The 18,326-nt window shown below is 44.7% G+C and overlaps 1 protein-coding gene across 4 annotated transcripts in view; it reads right to left on the reverse strand.

Annotated features, from left to right (window-relative positions):
• The window catches only part of LOC134358918 (protein bicaudal C homolog 1-like), a 355,666-nt gene that overhangs the window by 66,433 nt on the left and 270,907 nt on the right, over positions 1–18,326 (reverse strand). For all 4 annotated transcript variants that reach the window (XM_063071587.1, XM_063071586.1, XM_063071590.1 and 1 more), the window contains exons 4-5: positions 8,346–8,425; positions 5,906–6,064 (exon numbers count right to left, since the gene is read on the reverse strand). In XM_063071587.1, the coding sequence (XP_062927657.1) occupies positions 5,906–6,064; positions 8,346–8,425 (239 nt within the window). The remainder of the gene's footprint in view (positions 1–5,905; positions 6,065–8,345; positions 8,426–18,326) is intronic.

The raw sequence follows: 18,326 nt of genomic DNA on the forward strand, positions 1-18,326 counted from the left end.
CAAATTCTCAGCCACCATAGTATTTTATTTTTCGTCCCCCGCTTGAAGTCTCTGAACAATACTGCACACCTCAGAAGGGAAGACAATCCTTTTCCCCATTACCAAATAGCAGGTCTTCCAAATATCAGATTTGAACTCCATTATCAGGTACGTCTGCTATGAGCAATGCCGCAAATTCCGCCTGGATAATCCTTAACCTGATGGCGTGAACATCAATTTTTCTAACCCAGTAATTTCTCCGCCCTCTCTTTTCACTCTTTTCCCCCATTTTAGCTTCCCTCTTACCCTTTCTCTTCTCCTCACCTGCCTCTGGTACCCCTCCTCCTCCCCCTTCTCCCATGGTCCACTCTCCTCTCCTATCAGATTCCTTCTTCTTCTGGACTTTACCTTTTCCACCTATCACGTCCAAGCTTCTCACTTCACCACCTCCCCCCCCCAACCTCACTTTATCCCTCACCTGGCCTCAACTATGACTTGCCAGCTTGTACTCCTTCCCCTCCCCATCCGTGTTCTTCCCCACCCCCACTTGCCTTCTTCCCCTTTCCACTCCAGTCCTAATGAAGGGTCTCAGCTCAAAACGTCGACTGTTTATTCCTCCTCATAAATACTGCCTGACCTTCTAAGTTCATCCAGCATTTTATGTGTGTTACTCTGGATTTCCAGCATCTGCAGAATCTCTTGTGTTTACATTTTCTAAAGCCATTTATTATTAACACAGTACCCAACCTTAAACCTCATTATTCACTGTTATAATTTAAAAGTTATACATCTCTGCATCATCCATTTAATGTGAAGTTCAAGTTTTGCCTACACTACTACAATTCCACTTATAGCTTGGCTCATACCAAAAGCACAAGAGCAGTTAATAGACCCAGAGAGTTCAGTGACAGCATCCCTTTTGATTACTGCATATACACTTGGTAGTCACTTTATGAAGTACACCTGCTTGTTAATGCAAATATTTAATTAGCCAATCGTGGCAGCAACTCAGTGCAAAAGTATGCAGACTTGATCAAGAGGTTCAGATGTTATTCAGACCAAACGGGGAAGAAATGTGATCTACTTGACTTTGACCGTGGAATGAATGCTGTTGCCAGATGGAGTGATTTGAGTATCTCAGAAACTGCTGATGTCCTGGGATTTTCACGCATATCAGTCTTTAGAGTTTATAGAGAATGGCGTGAAAAACAAAAAACATCCAGTGAGTGGCAGTTCTGTGGATGAAAACACCTTGTTAATGAGAGAGGACAGAGGAGAATGGCCAGACTGGTTCAAGCCGACAGAAAGGCAACAGGTAACCACCCATTACAACAGTGGTATACAGGAAAGCATCTCTGAACGCAAATACGTTAAACATAGAAGTGGATGGGCTACAGCAACAAAATACCACAAACATCCACTCGGTGGCCACTGGTCTATAGGATACCTAAAAAGTGTATACTTCATTGGTGCTAGTGTTTATTAAATACTTCTGCAGTGCCTCAAATGCAAAACTGCTTTATAAATCCAGAAAATTTACACATAATGCAGATCATGGGTCAACTTGTCAGTACAAAGCCCAGTTAATAAACCTATCATGACCAGACAACCGTTTTAACATTTGCTGGTGAACGCAGCAGGCCAGGCAGCATCTCTAGGAAGAGGTACAGTCGACATTTCAGGCCGAGGCCCTTCGTCAGGACTCGGCCTGAGACATCGACTGTACCTCGTCCTAGAGATGCTTCCTGGCCTGCTGCGTTCACCAGCAACTTTAATGTGTATTGCTTGAATTTCCAGCATCTGCAGAATTCCTCTTGTTTGCGTTTTAACATTTTCAGTGTCTATTTCATAGTTTTCAATAACTTGCACAGTAGGTGCAAATTCGTTTCAAACTATATAGCAATATTTTTGGATGAAAATGGAGGGTTATGGTTCAGGTGCAGGTCGATGGGACTGGGTTGAAAAGTAGTTTGGCACCGACTACCTGGATGGAATTGCCTGTCACCGTGCTGCAGTGTTCTCTGACCCTAAGAAGTATTTGCAAATATCTAAGATACGAATACATTCTTTCAAAAGCAACATTGAGATATTGCCCGAAAACAGGAAATTTTCATTTCCTTTACGTGCCTCACATTTCACAGCCCAGCCTCTGGTGAAAGTAACTACCCTCAACTGGGACACATCATTAGCATCTTCAGTTGCAGGGGAGCAAGCAATGACGTTTATTGTGTAGATCATTAAAGGCTACTGATAGGATTGGAGCAAATCTAAAGGTGGCTAGTACAGCGTCTGAGAATTGGGTTTGCTATGGACCTTGGGTTTTGATTGCCTTAGTAGACCTTAGTGAAGTTTGCATGTTCTCCCTACAATTATGAGGGTTTTCTCCACATTCTCCGGCTTCTTCCCACATCCCAAATCTGTGTGGGTACTAAGTTAACTGGCCACCGTAAACTGCCACTGACATGTAGGCTCTGGGCCTGTATTCACTGGAGTTCAAAAGAATAAGGGAGGGGTAGTAAATCTCATTGAAACCTACCAAATATTGAAAGGCCTAGATAGAATGGACATGGAGAGGATGTTTCCCAGAGTGAGGGTGTCTAGAACCAGAGACCACAGCCTCAGAATAGAAGGACGTCCCTTTAGAACAGAGATGAGAAGGAATTTCTTTGGTCAGAGAGTGGTAAATCTGTGAAATTAGCTGAGGGTATATTTAAAGTGCAAGTTGGCGAGTTCTTGATTAGTAAGGGCATCAAAGATTACAGGGAGAAGGCAGGAGAATGAGGATTAGAAGGAAAATAAGTCAGCCATGATCAAATGGCAGAGCAGAGTGGATGGTCTGAATGGAGAGTAGTAGAATAGTTGATGAGAATGGGATGAGCATAATGTATAGGATTAATGCACCATCAGGTGTACAATGGTGGTCGATGGTTAGCACAGACACGGTAGGCCAAAGAGCCTGTTTCTGTGCTATCTGTGTAATTCTCTGCCAGACAGCAGTTATTTAAGATCATTTCGAATTAACGGTTGGTAAATATGAAACCAAATAAGTGCACTGTATCTATGAGTATCAGCAGTCAGAAGTGATTCAATTAATTTGCAAAAGAGATAGCTTTTCTGTTTAAAAGCAGAAGCTCAGGTGCAGCTTCAACTCTAACTCCAAATAACCCATTGCTCTGTTCCAGCATCACTAGCTTTGCCATTCACTAATTACAAAAGCTATCAGTGGATGGAAATAACAGACTTGCCTGCAAAGCATTAACATTTTCAGGAGAAAGATCAGCACCTCAAAAAATACACCAATAATTTTACATAGCGGAGGTGGCACGCCATCTGAAACTTTGACAAACTTCTACAGGTGCACAGTGGAGCGTATCCTAACTAGTTACATCATGGTCTGATATGGAAACACCGATGCTCAGGAACAGGAAAGTCGACAGAAAGTGGCGGATATAGCCCAGTCCATCTCAAGTAAAGCCCTCCCCAGCACTGAGCACATTTACATAGAGCACTGCCACAAGAAAGCATATCTATCATCAAGGACCCCCACCATCCGGGTACGCTCCCTTCTTGCTACTACTAACGGGCAGAAGTTACAGGATTCTTAGGTCCCAAACCAACAGCTTCAGGAACTGTTATTATCATACAACCACCAGGTCTCCTGAACCAACGTGGATAACTTCATTCACTTCAACTCTGAACTGATTCCATAACCGACAGATTCACAACTGATGTTCTCAGTATAATTTATTTTTTACTTGCACTATTTGTCTTCTTTTGCACATTGATTGTTTTGTCAGTCTTTGTTTATGAGTAACCTTTTCAAATATTCTATTTTATTTTTCTTTACTTTCCTGCAAATGCTTGCAAGCAAAAGAATCTCAGGGTGGTATATATAGAAACACATATATTTGCTCATGTACTTTGATAATAAATTTAAAGTTAAAGCCCATGTCTCCTGACATCAGGATATGACAGTCAAACAAGAAGCATTGACAACTTGCACTTTAACTTGGAATCAACTTGAGACATTTCACATGAACATAACACCATATAGAACTGATCAAGAGCTTGGCTAACATCACAGGCTTTAAGGAGCACCTTGAAAAGGGAAAGGAAGTTAGGTTTGGGGAGGAAATTCCAGGGCTCAGGGCCAGAACAGCTGAAAGCACGATTGCTTGTGGAGGGAGCACAGAACATTAGGAATGTAAAGTTTTTGAGGGCTGGAGGAAGTTTGAGATGGAGAGCGGCCAGAGCACCAAGCAATTTGAGAACAAGGATGGGAATTTCATACAAAACGATTCAGTACAGAGGTGATGGGTGAATGGATATGGACTAAGATAGGACAGCAGAGATTTCAATGGATGGGAGTTTATAAAGAATGCAAAGCTGGCCTAGGTAACACCAGAACAGTTAATTCAAAGAGATAACTGAACCATCGGTGAGGTCAGAAGGTTCCAGCAGCAGATATTTCGGAATGTTATTATCAACATAGACATATGTCATCATATACTACCTGAGAAAAATACTGCAGGCATTCACAGTCGAATATACAAATGCGATGGAATCATCGAAAAACTAGGCACAAAGACTGAAAAACAACCTATGTACAAAAGAAGGCAAATCACCCAAAATGGAGAGATAGATAGATAGATACTACTCAGAACAAGTTGTAAGTTGAAAGTGGGACCATAGCTTGTGGTAGCACTTAGGCTTTTATCCCAGAGAAGACAGGGTCAGAAGCCTGACTGTGTCAAATAGGACAATGCCTGCTTCATCTCCAGGCAGTAGCAAAGGGTTGGGGGCTTGGGACACAGGTAGGGGGGGGAGCTGATGCTGTGGCTATATCTTCCCATTAGAGAAAGTATGTCGTCTAGGAGAGCTCAAAGGGAGGAGAATAGAAGGTCCATCCTCTTGACTTGTCCACTATTAGTGCACGGGCTGAAGAACAGAAAGTTGAAGAGGCAATTAATTTCTATGGCACTTTGGTATATAGTCCCTCTCTAACCATTTCAAAGTCAAAATGGAGCACTTTACGTGAGCAGTTACTGTTTAAGCAAAGATTCAGTGCAAAGCAAGGAAATGAATTTTCAGGTAATATAGCTTTGGTGTGATATTGACTGAGAGTTAGATGTCAGCCAGGAAAGCCTGTTCTTCTTTGATTATTTCCATCAGATATGAAGACAACTGAGATCTTCATATCATGTTCCACTGAAAAGCAAGGTAGTGTAGCAATGAAAAGACTGGAGGAGGATGTGAACCCTCAACTTTCTGACGCAAACTAACACAGTGCAAATTTCTGAGCGCCTTACAATGTATCTGAGGAAGATCACAATAAGAATGTATTATAAACTTATTTCCTGAAGTCTACTCTGTCTTCAAATACATTGAGAACACCATCGAGGTCATCAATAGTCGATGTCTCTAGAAGGCTGTATCAATCATTAAGGATCCTCACTATCCAAAACGTGCTCTCTTCTCATTGTTACCATCAGGAAAGAGGTTCAGGAGCCTGAAGACACATACTCAACATTTTAGGAAAAGCTTCTTCCCCTCTGCCATTGTCCATTTGTGAAATGGACGGTCAACACATGAACACTGCCCCTCTTTTTGCCCTACTTTTTCTTAAATATTTCTTATTGTAATTTACAACAATTTTTATACAGTTTGTATATTGCTACAAAACGACAAACTTTCTGACACAGTGACAATAAACCTGATCCTGAAGTGAAGACCGATTCAGTAATAAACCAACTCTAAGACTGGGTAACCATCAAGTGGCCTGGAAGCCAAAGGCACTGAAACTATGCTTGAAGTGCTGGCTCCCATGAGAATTGAAGTTGAGGGGTGGGGAATGAGAAGGGCAAAGTAAGCAGCAACTGGCTCACCCACACCCCGGCCACCATGAAGCAGAAAGTGCGGGAGTTACCTGGTTGCTCTTTTCGGTCTGGTTATTCCGATTGGAGTCAGGGAAGTGAATGTGACAGCCTGTGTCCTCCATTACTTTTTTGATGTTGTTTCCTCCTTTGCCGATTACATGGGAGTGCTCTGTATGTGACACATCCATCTTCAGGGTTACCCGATTACTCTGTTTCAAAGGACAGGAGGAAAATTATTGTAACTTAATGATTACTTGGTTCACAAACTTTTTAATTTTTTTTCCTTACTGAACACACTCAATTTATAAGCTGGATTTGTCTCCAACAATGCTTTATTGTTGAAACAGGAAAATGAGACACAGATTGTATAGCAGTGGGCTGGTATTACCAGTTGTTAATTCTGCGCCTGCCTTCATACATTCAACTGAAGCTGCAATCATCCCATAATTTCACCCCAAACTGGGTTGGAACATGGCCTGCGTTCCCTGAGATGGGAATTCCAGAGGTGGAATGAGAGGAAGGGGAGATGGACATCCATTGTGCCCAGAAGGAAGCCTAAACAACAGATGAGCAATTCTCATGCCAGGAACAGACCAAACTAAAATGTGAATATCAGGGCTGAGTACATCCCACTGACGTTATGTATTATTCATATCAGAAGGGTGGAGAGAGAGAGACAGAAAAATAGTTTGGCACGAGCTAGATGGGCCAAATGGCCTGTTTCTGTGAAACGAGAGGGGAGAAGGGACATGGGGTGGAGGAGAGAGGGGTAGAAAGAGGAGAGACGGGAGGAGGAGGACGGGGGGGAAGGGAGAGAGAAAATGGGAGCAGGAAAGGGAGGGATAGAGTGCTGAAGGGAGGGAGAGAGTGGGAGGGAGGGAGGGAGTGGGAGAGGGAAAGGGAGAGAGAGGGAAAGGGAGAGAGAGGGGAGGGAAAGAGAAGGGAGGGAGGGGTGAAGGGAGGGAGAGAGGGGTGAAGGGAGGGAGAAAAAGGGTGAAGGGAGGGAGAGAGGGGGTGAAGGGAGGGAGAGAGGGGGTGAAGGGAGGGAGAGAGGGGTGAAGGGAGGGAGAGAGGGGTGAAGGGAGGGAGAGAGGAGTGAAGGGAGGGAGAGAGAAATGGGAGCGGGGAAGGGAGGAGAGGGGAAGAAGAGAAAGGAGGAGGGGAGGGAAAGAGAGGGGGAAGGGAGGGAGAGAGGGGGCAAGGGAGGGAGAGGGGGTAAGGGAGGGAGAGAGGGGGGAAGGGAGGGAGAAAATGGGAGCAGGAAAGGGAGGAGAGGCGAGAAGAAAAAGGAGGAGAGGGGGAGGGAAAGAGAGGGGGAAGGGAGAGACGGGGAAGGGAGAGATGGGGGAAGGGAGAGACAGGGGGAAGGGAGAGACAGGGGGAAGGGAGAGACAGGGGGAAGGGAGAGACGGGGAAGGGAGAGACAGGGGGAAGGGAGAGAGATGGGGAAGGGAGAGAGATGGGGAAGGGAGAGAGATGGGGAAGGGAGGGAGAAAATGTGAGCAGGAAAGGGAGGGAGCGGAGTGAAGGAAGAGGGGGAGGGGGAGGTGGGGAAAGGGGAAGGGAGAGCGGGGTGAAGGACAAGAGAGGGGGAAGGACGAGAGAGAGGGAAAGGGAGAGAGAAAATGTGAACAGGAAAGGGAGGGAGAGGGAAAGGAGGAAGAGGGAAAGGAAGAGAGGGAAAGTGAGAGGGAGAGAGAGCAAGGGCAGATGGGAGAGAGAGAGGGGAAAGGGGAGGGAGGGGAAAGGAGGAGTAGGAGGGGGTGGGAAGAAGGGGGGGTGGGGAGAGGGGGAGGGGAAAACATGGAGTGGAGACAAAAAGTGGGGAGACTGAGGGAAAGAAAGATGTGGAGAGAGAACAATGGGGGGGTCAGAAAGAGTGGGAGAGATAAAGACAGAGTGGGAGTAAAAAGAAGAATAGGGGACACAGGGCATTGAGACAGATGGGAAAGAGAGGATGTGGGGTAAAAATCACAAAGTGGGTAGGCGAAGGGGAAGTAGGGGGTGAAGAGCGAGGCAATGGATACGGTAAAGCTCCAGACACTTGGAGGAGAGGGCATGGGTCATGACTAGCAGGAGGGTTAGGGTTTAGAGGTAGGTGGAAGCATGGGATGGGCAAGTGGGGAGAAGAGGTCGATGGGGAAGGGACATGGAGGGAGAAAAGGGCATGAGTGTTGGAGAGGACAGGATGAAGGAAGAGGTGGGGTAAGGAGAAGGAAGGACCCAGTGGTGCAGTGGGGAGAGAGAGGGTGGAGGATTTGAGGAGTTGGAGGACCAGAGGAAGAAGTGGAATGGAGGAGGGGTCACAGCAGGTAGGGAGGGGATTGAGCAGTGATGGTGAAGAGAGAAAGGCAGAGATTTTTAGTTTGCGCACTAGGTGGAGTGAAGTTCTAAGGTTGCCAGTGATTACACTGTACTGAGCCATCACAATAACTGCACAAAAAGAGCCCTGTGGCTAGTTTCCAATGCAGGAGAGACACTCTGCCTTACTTTTGTGTCCAGAACAGACATGATCTTTTCCTTCGCTTCCTTCACGTATTCTTTCTTTCCGCCAACTTTAATGTGGGGATCTGCACAAAGAAGAGCAAAACCAGAGGTGAGGCGCAAGCCAGCTGTGCTTGTTCAGCAGTCCAGAGTTGCAGCAAGGAGCAAGACCCCAGCCCAGGAGCCCCTGAGCTTGGCTTCACAGAAAGTGGGGAAGTGCCCCAGAGTGCGTCAGCAATGTGTTACGGCGAGGTAATGAATGCCACCGGGGGCCGTGCTGTGGAGTGCAATATGGGGGGTCTTGTGGAAGTTGTTACAAAGGGTGCTGCAGAGTGTATGGGGAGGGCACTGAGGATTGTGTTGAGGAGTTCACTATGAGGCGCTATGTGGAAAGTGTTGTACAGTACCCTGTGTCAGAGAGCTTGTGCAGCATGAGGTACTGCATGCCATGAAGCATGTTGTGTGAACAGCTTGGTGTGTCACGGAGAGTGTTAAGCACTTTACATGTGTTAAGGAGGGCACGTGAACTGTGATGTGGAACACTGTAGAGGTTAGGGTTAGGAGCATTGTGCAGTGCACTACAGGGGCAATTTGGTGGAAGGTACTATGCAGTGTGCTTGGTACTGCACTGCAGAGGTTGTAATTGCAGCGCACCAAGGTGAGCGTGGTACAATTGTCACGGGCGGCACAGCTCTGTGGCAGCTTGCGTACCACTTTACAGTGCCAGTGACCAGGGTTCAATTCCCACCGCTGCCTGTAAGGAGTTTTTGTACGTTCTCGCTGTATTTGGCATGGGTTTCCTCCCACACCAAAGGAAGGGCTAGTGTGAGTAAACTGTGGGCTTGGCGAAACTTGTAGGCTGCTCCCAGCACAATCCTCAGACTGTGTTGGTCACTGACGCAACAACATATTTCATGACATGTTTCGATGTACATGTGACAAATAAAGCTAAGCTTTAAATCTTTAATGTGTCTTATGGGTGTTATCATTAGGGGACCAGAGGTGGAAAGGGTCAGTAGCTTTAAATTCCTGGCGTTATCATATCTGAGCTTCTGTCCTGGGCCAGCGAGTGAGTGCTATCATAAAGAAGGCAGGACAGTGCCTTCACTCCAGCATACCATCTAAAACTTGGACAAACACAGACCCACAGTAGAGAGTATCTTAGAGAGTATGTATGGAAACACCTGACAGGAACAAAAAAGTCTACAGAAAGTGGTGGATACACCCCAGTTCACTACAGGCAAAGCCCTTCCCACCACTGAGCACATTTACATGGAGCACAGCCACAAGAAAGCAGCATCCATCGTCAAAGAGCCCCTCCATCCAGGCCATGCTCTCTTCTCACTACTAACATCGGGCAGAAGCTACAGGAGCCTGAGGTCTCACACCACCGGGTTCAGGAACAGTTATTACCCTTCAACCATCAGGCTCCTGAACCAGTGTGGACAACTTCACTCCGCCCAACTCTTAACAGCTTCACCAGCCTACAGACTCACTTTCAAGGGCTCGACAACTCATTCTCAATATTACTTATTAATTTATCATTCATTCAATCAATCGACAGTATCTATGCACAATTTGTCTTCTTTTGCACATTGCCTGTTTGTCCTTTATGTATAATTTTTCATATATTCTATTGTATTTCTTTATTTTCCTGTAAATATCTGCAAGAAAATTAATCTCAAATTATACAAGTACTTTGATACTAAATTTACTGTGATTTTGAGTTGAGCTGGTGGGTGGGGAGTCGTGGGGGTGTTGCACTGGTCATCACCACAAAGGCGTCTGGATTCTGTCACTGAGAATTTGGCTTCACAAGCAGCTGGGTAAAAGCAATGTGGAATCTGTAATGTCTTTCTCGTCTAGTTTCAGACAGAGAAGGACAGCTCCAGTGAAGGGAGATGATGCAAAGGCAGGCAAAAATACTGAGCTGATCAGGCAGCCATCTGATGAAGAGTTCAAAGTTCATTTATTATCAAAGTATGTATACTATATACAACCTTGAGATTTGTTCTCTTACAAGCAGCCGCAAAACAAAGAAACCCATTAAAAAAATGAAGACCATCAATCATCCAGTGAGCAGGGGAAAAAAAAACCAAATTGTGCAAACAATAAAAGTCAGCAAATAACATTCAGAACCGAAGTTAACAAAATTGAGTCCCCAGCCACAAAGCCAGTCATCACTGCAGCAGATTCAGGAGTCTGTTACTTGCAGGTCACAGCCAAAGTTCAGCACAGAGACAAGTGAACCTTGGAGCAGCAAGCTGAACACCTGTCCGTCCCTCGCCTCCAGCCCCGACACCCCGCCTTTTTCAATCTGGCCTGGCACTTAAATCAACTAAACCTTGGGTCGTTCTTCACTCCCAGACCCAGGACCTACCGCTTTGATGACACGTTCAGGTCCGGGACACACCGCCTCGATTCAGCCCGTAATTGACCTTTCCAATTCAGTCTGGTGCTTAAACTGATCAAACCTCAGGTCTCTTTCTCGCTCTTGGGCCTGGGCCTCACTGCCTGGATTCCGGATGGCTCAATTCTGTTGCATCAAATCACCTCTGAGTCCGCTCCAGTAACGGCCAAACATTGGCTCATTCCCCACTGTCGGGCCCAGGCCTGCCGCCTCGATTCGGCCCAAACACGCCACATCGCAACTGCCCTGCAACTTCCAGACTTCAGTTCACAGTGCAAAAATACCAGGTCCTGCAGACTATTTAACAGCTCATTTCCGAAAGGTGAGTTACAGGCCTTTGATTGCAGTGACCGTACATGAGCAATTTTCTGTTTTGCTTGCTACCAGCAAGCCATGGCTGTGCTCTACCAGCATCATAAGCCGGAACGGAGTAAAACTGAGTAAGGTGATGCTTTCAAATATGAGTGTTCGAGGGATTTTGCAGATGTGTGAGTGTGGTATGAGGCAGCACACAGCTGGGTGGTGGTGAGTCAAACAAGAAGTTAGCAAGGGTGAAGTGTTCAGGCGTGGTTGGCTGGTTTGGAGAAGGCAGAGGTCGTGTTGATTGGAATTTAAGGGATTGGAAAAGGGAGCAAGATGGATAAAGGCAAGAATCATAATCAGTCTTAATGACGCCATATCTGGGCGATTGGGACAGGGAGGGGTACCTGAGTGACCAGAAGCCAGACAACAATGAACCTATGGGAGCTGAAATGATATAGCTGGTGCCGAGGAGAAGTCAAGTAATACAACACGTTTTCAATGACATTATTTACAATCAAGCTGCAAGAATAGTTGTCAAATTTCCAAGTCTGGGCCACAGAGAACATGATGGCTTGCAGACTTCATCCCCACATTCCTTAGGTTTTAAATTCAGCCCCAGACAAGTGGCCCTGATCAATGTCTGTTCTTCCTACCCACAGCTCAGAGACTTAAGCAATTATCTCTAACCTTTTCACATGTCAGAAGTATAGGTGAAAGAGAGAGCAGGGCTGATGGCATAGGTTATTCCACTAACTTCCTTCTGATTGCTTGCTTATTATTTAAAAATCAATTGACTTGCACTCCAATAATATGGGAGAAAAATATGTGAACAGAAGCAATTTCTATAGCGTCACAGAAGAGTTACACAATAGAAAGGGACCACTTGACCCATTTATTCCACTCGTCTCGATGCAGATGAGTAGGAATCAGGCTTTCGTGGGTACATGGTCCGTTCAGCAACCTGATGGTGAAGGGGAAGAAGCTGCTCTGAAAACGTTGAGTGCGTGCTTTCAGGCTCCTGTACCTCTTCCCTGGTGGTATCAATGAGAAGATGTGCTGGCTGATGACGAATATCAGCATTTTGAGGCATCGCCCTTTGAAGATCCAGGGGAGGCTATTCCCCGTGATGGAGCTGGTGTGATCCAAATAGCCCCAGTGTCCTGCCCTTTCCCCTTCCCTGTAGAAACCTATTTTTTTTTTAAACTAGCATCATTTCGAACAACTCAAGCTGTCTTCATTGTTATCTGTGGTTGTGAAATCCAGATCTTAAACACTTACAATATAAAAGAAATTTTGATGTTTTTTTTTCTTGTCAATCACTTCTTTCTAGTCCTCAACCTCAGACTAATGGCAAAAGTTTCATTCTATCCAAGCTACAGGGGATTTCATGACTGTAAGCATCTCTATCATATCTCCTGCATTCTCAAGGAGAACAACGTCAGTTTCTCCAGTCTTTGCTCATAACCAAAGTTCTTCAGCCAAAGAACACATTAATAAATCTCTTTGATACCTTCTCCATCTTCCCTAAAGAATGGCAATCAAAAAAGATCACATTATATCATTTACATGGTCAAATGCTTGTTTTCTTAAAGATCATAACAACACCATTTCTAACAGTCAGGATCAGAAAACTTCATTAGCAACTTCTCAACCCATGTGCTACAATTAACAGACGTCTGATCTCCCCACACATTCCACAAACATCTCTCTGGCATTGAAATGCATGCTACACGTTCCTCAAACTTCAATTTCATATGCCTCCTGTCTGTCTATTCCAGAGCTTGTTCAGATTTCCTTAAAGTCCACTGCTAGCTTGGAGACACAAAAGACAGATGATCCTGGAATCTAGAGCAACAATCTGCTGGAGGAATTCTGCGGGTTGAGAAGCGTCTTTGGGGGGTGGGGGTGAAGGGGGAGGAATTGATGTTTCACATTGAGACCCCTAACCGGGACACGTGATGCAGGGTCTTGAGTTCCTTCGGCAGTGGTCCTAGTACCAATTCCTTGTGAACTCCACTACACACTTTCCTCCAGTCCAAACTAATCTTTCCTTGCTACTCTACTTTAGATTAGATTATAGATTATGAGGACACTCAGTCCTCATTTACTGTCATTTAGAAATGCATGCATTAAAAAATGATACAATGTTCCTCTGGTATGATATCACAGAAACACAAGACAGACCAAGACCACAATTGACAAAAGCCACATGATTGTAACATATATAGTTACAACAGTGCAAAGCAATACCATAATTTGATAAGAGCAGACCATGGGCACGGTAAAAATCAGTCTCAAAGTCCCGATAGCCAATCATCTCACGCAGATGGTTGAAGGAAGAAAACTCTCCCTGCCATGAGCTTCCAGCGCCGCAAACTTGCCAATGCAACATCCTGGAAGCACCCGACCACAGTCCGACGCCGAGTCCGTCCGGAAACTTTGAGCCTCCGACCAACCCTCCGACACCAAGCACCATCTCTGCCGAGCGCTTCGACCCTGCCCCGGCCGCCGAGCAACAAGCAAAGCCGAGGACTCGGGGCCTTCCCCTCCGGAGATTTTGGATCACACAGTAGCAGCGGCAGCGAAGCAGGCATTTCAGAAGTTTCTCCAGATGTTCCTCCGTGCTTCTCACATCTGTCTCCATCAAATCAGAATTGTGCACGGCATCCTACTTGACGGATTACAGATATTCATCACCGGAGAGGCCGCACGCACTGTGTTGCGTCGCCATCTTCTCCTCCTCCCGACTCCAAATTTCTTGCTGGTCTTCTCAGAGGACCGCCACCTTGTTGTGGTGGAGAGGATTGTGAGTTCCAGATAACCTGAGAGTGACGTGGTCTGGAGTTTAGCCATCTGGCGCTTAGCTCCTGGTAGGGTCACCCATGGCAGTGAGGTCAAAGGGGAGATTCCAGACAAAGAGCGATCCAACCAAGACCTTGACAGTAGAGCAAGCGGAAGACGATGAGAGATCGCAGTGGAAGTGAAGGCAGAGGAAGGGTCCCCAGTCATCTTGCATTCTGTGCCATTGGACCCTAACCCGATGGGTCAAGGACCACGTGGCGGCTGCCTCAGGCACAGACATTCACAGTTATGTACATGCACAGTAAGGGAATCCACCATAACAACCCGGTTATGTAGGTCTTTGATCAACCTCAGGTCCTACCTGAGGACCTGTCAATAGACTTCCTGTTTGGAGAACATCAAACACGACTCGAATGCTTGCTCTATTAATATTAATTATTATTATTACATTATTTCCTAGTATTTAAAGCCAATTTTCTATCCATGCTTACATAACTTCTTTTATTTAATGCTGACAATGTCAATCACACGTGCTTATCAAATGTATTTTGGAAGTTTCTGTACATCCCATCAATTGCATTTCCCTCATCAATGTTCTCTGTTACTTCGTTAAAAAACAAACTAGCGAAACATGATTTCCCTTTAAAATTTTCATACTAATTTTCTTCATCCAATTCACTTATCCATGTGACTTATTGTTCTAGAATCATCCTCAACATTGACACAGGTTTATAGTCATTTTTAACCACTGTTTAAAAATGACTTCAAGATATTTTCCAGACTTTAAGAACCATCCCTGAACCTTTATTTCTACACATCATATCTTTTAAAAAAGCAACTGATTAAATGTATCTGCTTTTAGAAACAAACTCTTGATCTCACAATCTACCTTGTCTCAGACCATAAGACTATAAGACATAGGAGCAGAATTAGGCCATTTGGCCCATTGTGTCTGCTCTGCCATTTCATCATGGCCGATCCATTTTTCCTCTCAGCCCCAATCTCCTGCTTTCTCCCTGTATCCGTTCATGCCCTGACCAATCAACCTCTGCCTAAAAATACATAAAGACTTGGACTCCATGGCTGCCTGTGGCGAAGTATTCCACAGATTCACCACTCTCTGGCTAAAGAAATTCATCCTTATCTCCATCCTAACAGGACATCCCTCTATTCTGATGCTGTGTCTTAGAATCTCCCATCATAGGAAACATCCTCTCCACATCCACTCTATCAAGGCCTTTCACCATTTGAAATGTTTCAGTGAAGTCACCCTTCGTTCTGCTGAATTCCAGTGAATACAGGCACAGAAGCCATCAGACACTCTTCCTAAAATAAGCCATTTAATCCCGGAATCATTTTTGTGAACCTCCTTTGAACCCTCTCCAGTTTCAGCACATCCTTTCTAAGATAAGGGGCCCAATCCCAAACCTGTTCACAATATTCCAAATGAGGCCTCACCAGTGCTTTATTGAGTTTCAACATTACATCCTTGCTTTTATATTCTAGCCCTCTTGAAATGAATGCTAACATTGCATTTGCCTTCCTCACCTTTTGTTCTTTATTTGTCTTACTTCATTGCACTTTGTAACAGCAAAAGTATATACTGCATACTGTTTTTTCACTACCTTTAATGTAACTATGTGCGGCATTATCTGTCTGAACAAAAGCTTTTGACTGTGTCTTGTTATATGTGACAATAATACACCAAGAATGACAATAATAACTGAAACTTTCAAACTGCCATCAACAATACAGCTGAATAAATCTTAACAAGCTTGCGCACATACACACACACACACCAGCTTTCTGCACCAAATCACGCCTCCATCCAAAGACAACCCCTGAATGCCAGCAGAGCACATCAGTTCCCAGCAGCAACAGCACATTATTACTGTGTATAAATCATTCGGTAGTCAGTCGCAGGTGACAAGTTTAGGTATATGTTTAGTCAACAAATGTGCATCACCAAATCACTGGAGTGAAATATTGCATCTCAGGCAGCAACTCTGGAAAGACAAAGTAAGTTTATTATCAAATGTCACCATATGCTACCCTGAGATTCATTTTCTTGCAGGCATTCATAGTAAATACAATAGAATCAATGTAAAAACTACAAAGACTGATAAGCAACCAAAGTGCAAAACTGCAAATACAAAGGAAACAAATCATAATATGTAAATAAATAATATTAATAACATGAGTTGTAGAGTCCTTGAAAGTGAGGTGGTAGGTTGTAGGATCAGTTCAGTACTGAGGTGAGTGAAGTTATCCATACTGGATCAGGAGTCTAATGGTTGTAGGGTTTAATAACTGTTCCTGAACCTGGTTATGTAGGTCCTAAGACTCCTGTACCTCCTGCCCTATGGTAGTAGCAAGAAGAGAGCATGGCCTGGATGGTGGGGGTCCTTGACGATGGATGCTACTTTTTTTGTGACAGTGGTCCATGTAGACATGCTCAATGGTGGGGAGGGCTTTTCCTGTGATGGACTGGGTTGCATCCACAAGTAAGGTTGACAGGTCAGATAGCATTGCATGCTTACTGGTGTCTTTGTCAAGAGCTGTCCGCTGGTTGCCAAGCGCTGATCAGCATATTCCTGACCAACGTCACTGTGCATTGCAACATGGAAAACCAGGACCTAGCTGGAAGTCCATGCATCTGACCTCCTGTTCGGTGCTGGACTTGATGCTGGTGAGCCAGAATGACTACCATGTGTTGTGGCACCACTCATGTGAATGAAGCAACTAACAATCTGCTGGGGAAACTCAGTAGGTCAGCAACTGCTAGTGCAGCGTTTAAACCCAAACCGTTGGCAAGTACTGTCCTCCTACAGGTGCTTCTTGACCCATCCAGCAGATTGTTTGTTACTCCAACATCTACCATCTCGTGTCTCCACTCATTTGAATGTGTTTGATCACCTGAACTGAAAAGGTATATGCAAGTATATGGTTGGATTTTTGTCATTTAATGTTCTTAATTGATTACTATAATTTAAATGTACCCTTTAGAATTTTATTTTATGTTTTATTTAGAAATACAGCACAGTAACAGGACCTTCCAGCCCAGCAAGTGCACACTGCCCAATTCCACCCATGTGACCAATTAAACTACTACAAGAACTTTGGAGGAAACCAGAGCACACAGAGGAAACCCATTTCATCACAGGGAAAACGTACAAAATCCTTACAGACAGCGGTGGAATTTCACCTGGGTCACTGACACTGTAACAATGTTTCGCTAACCGCTATTGCTATCGTGCTGTTGTTGTATAATTAATATATAATTATTTAAATGTGATTGTCAGAGACATTCAAAATTGTGATAAAAATCTTTGACAACAATGAGTTGTCAAAAAGCTATCAGGAAAATCTGGGGCTTGGGTCTCAGGTAGTACTGCCTGAGGCCTAGTTGCCACCTACAGACTACAGTGCTTCATGGGGCAGCCAAAACAGCACAGGCCGAAAGATGTTTGGAACTACAGTGTAGTAAAATAGGAGCACAGCTGTGGGATTAGCACTGGGGGTGGAGGATTAGTGGAGAATGTAAGGACCAGGGTGTGTCAAGGATGACCTCGTCCTACGTTTCAGTTCACTGATCTAGTGAAAGGTCATCATCTCAAAACGGTAGATCTGCTTCTCTATCCACAGATACCGCTTAACCTATGGAGCATTTAAAATATTCACTATTTTGTTTCAAACATTTTTCAGTGTTTAGGAAACAAGAAAGCAAAACACTTGTGAAGAAGAATTATAAATACTGTTTCATACCCTGAATTTCATCAAGGCCACAATCTGTGCAAATTTAAGTATTGCTGTGTGTGGGAATGCCTACTGATGCTGACACTCAGCAGAGTGCAGGCCACATTCTGACATTTTGTGGCCATGCATGGAGTTCTGGAAGGGTTTTGTATAAGATGCCTGTGGTAAACCAGTTTACGTTAAGCTCTGAGGCTATGCTAACTTTATTAAATTACCAAAAACTGGAGGTCAGATTGGAAGAACTCCCAGTCTGCCTTAGGCCCAGTGATGGGAAGCTTTAATTACATACACATTTTTTTAAAAACTGACCAGGCTCGTAAGTTGCCACATCTGAATTCACAATTGGCCCCAATTCCAGCAGTTAATGCAAAGAGCAACAATGCTCTGATGTGAGACAAACGTTGGTAAAAGGTGCTGTGGTCCGTCACATTTGGTGAATCCAATGTCTCCTGTCATCTCCAACAGTATAGTTCAGAAGGAGAATCATTATTCCAATTCTCCCAGGGAACAGGCATATCACCTGTAGAACGTCCTCCACAGGCTTCTTTTATGCTGGTGGAGTACAGGTAGGACTTCAGTGTACCTCTACACTAAGACATCCAGTCAATGTTTTGACGGAATAATGAAGGGCTATCTGGGAGGGAAGGGTTAGATCGGTCAGAGAGTAGTTAAAAGGATGGCACAACATCACAGGCCAAAAGTGCTGAACTGTGCTA

This window comes from Mobula hypostoma, chromosome 19 (genome assembly GCF_963921235.1).
Source record: "Mobula hypostoma chromosome 19, sMobHyp1.1, whole genome shotgun sequence".
Lineage (NCBI taxonomy): Eukaryota > Metazoa > Chordata > Chondrichthyes > Myliobatiformes > Myliobatidae > Mobula > Mobula hypostoma.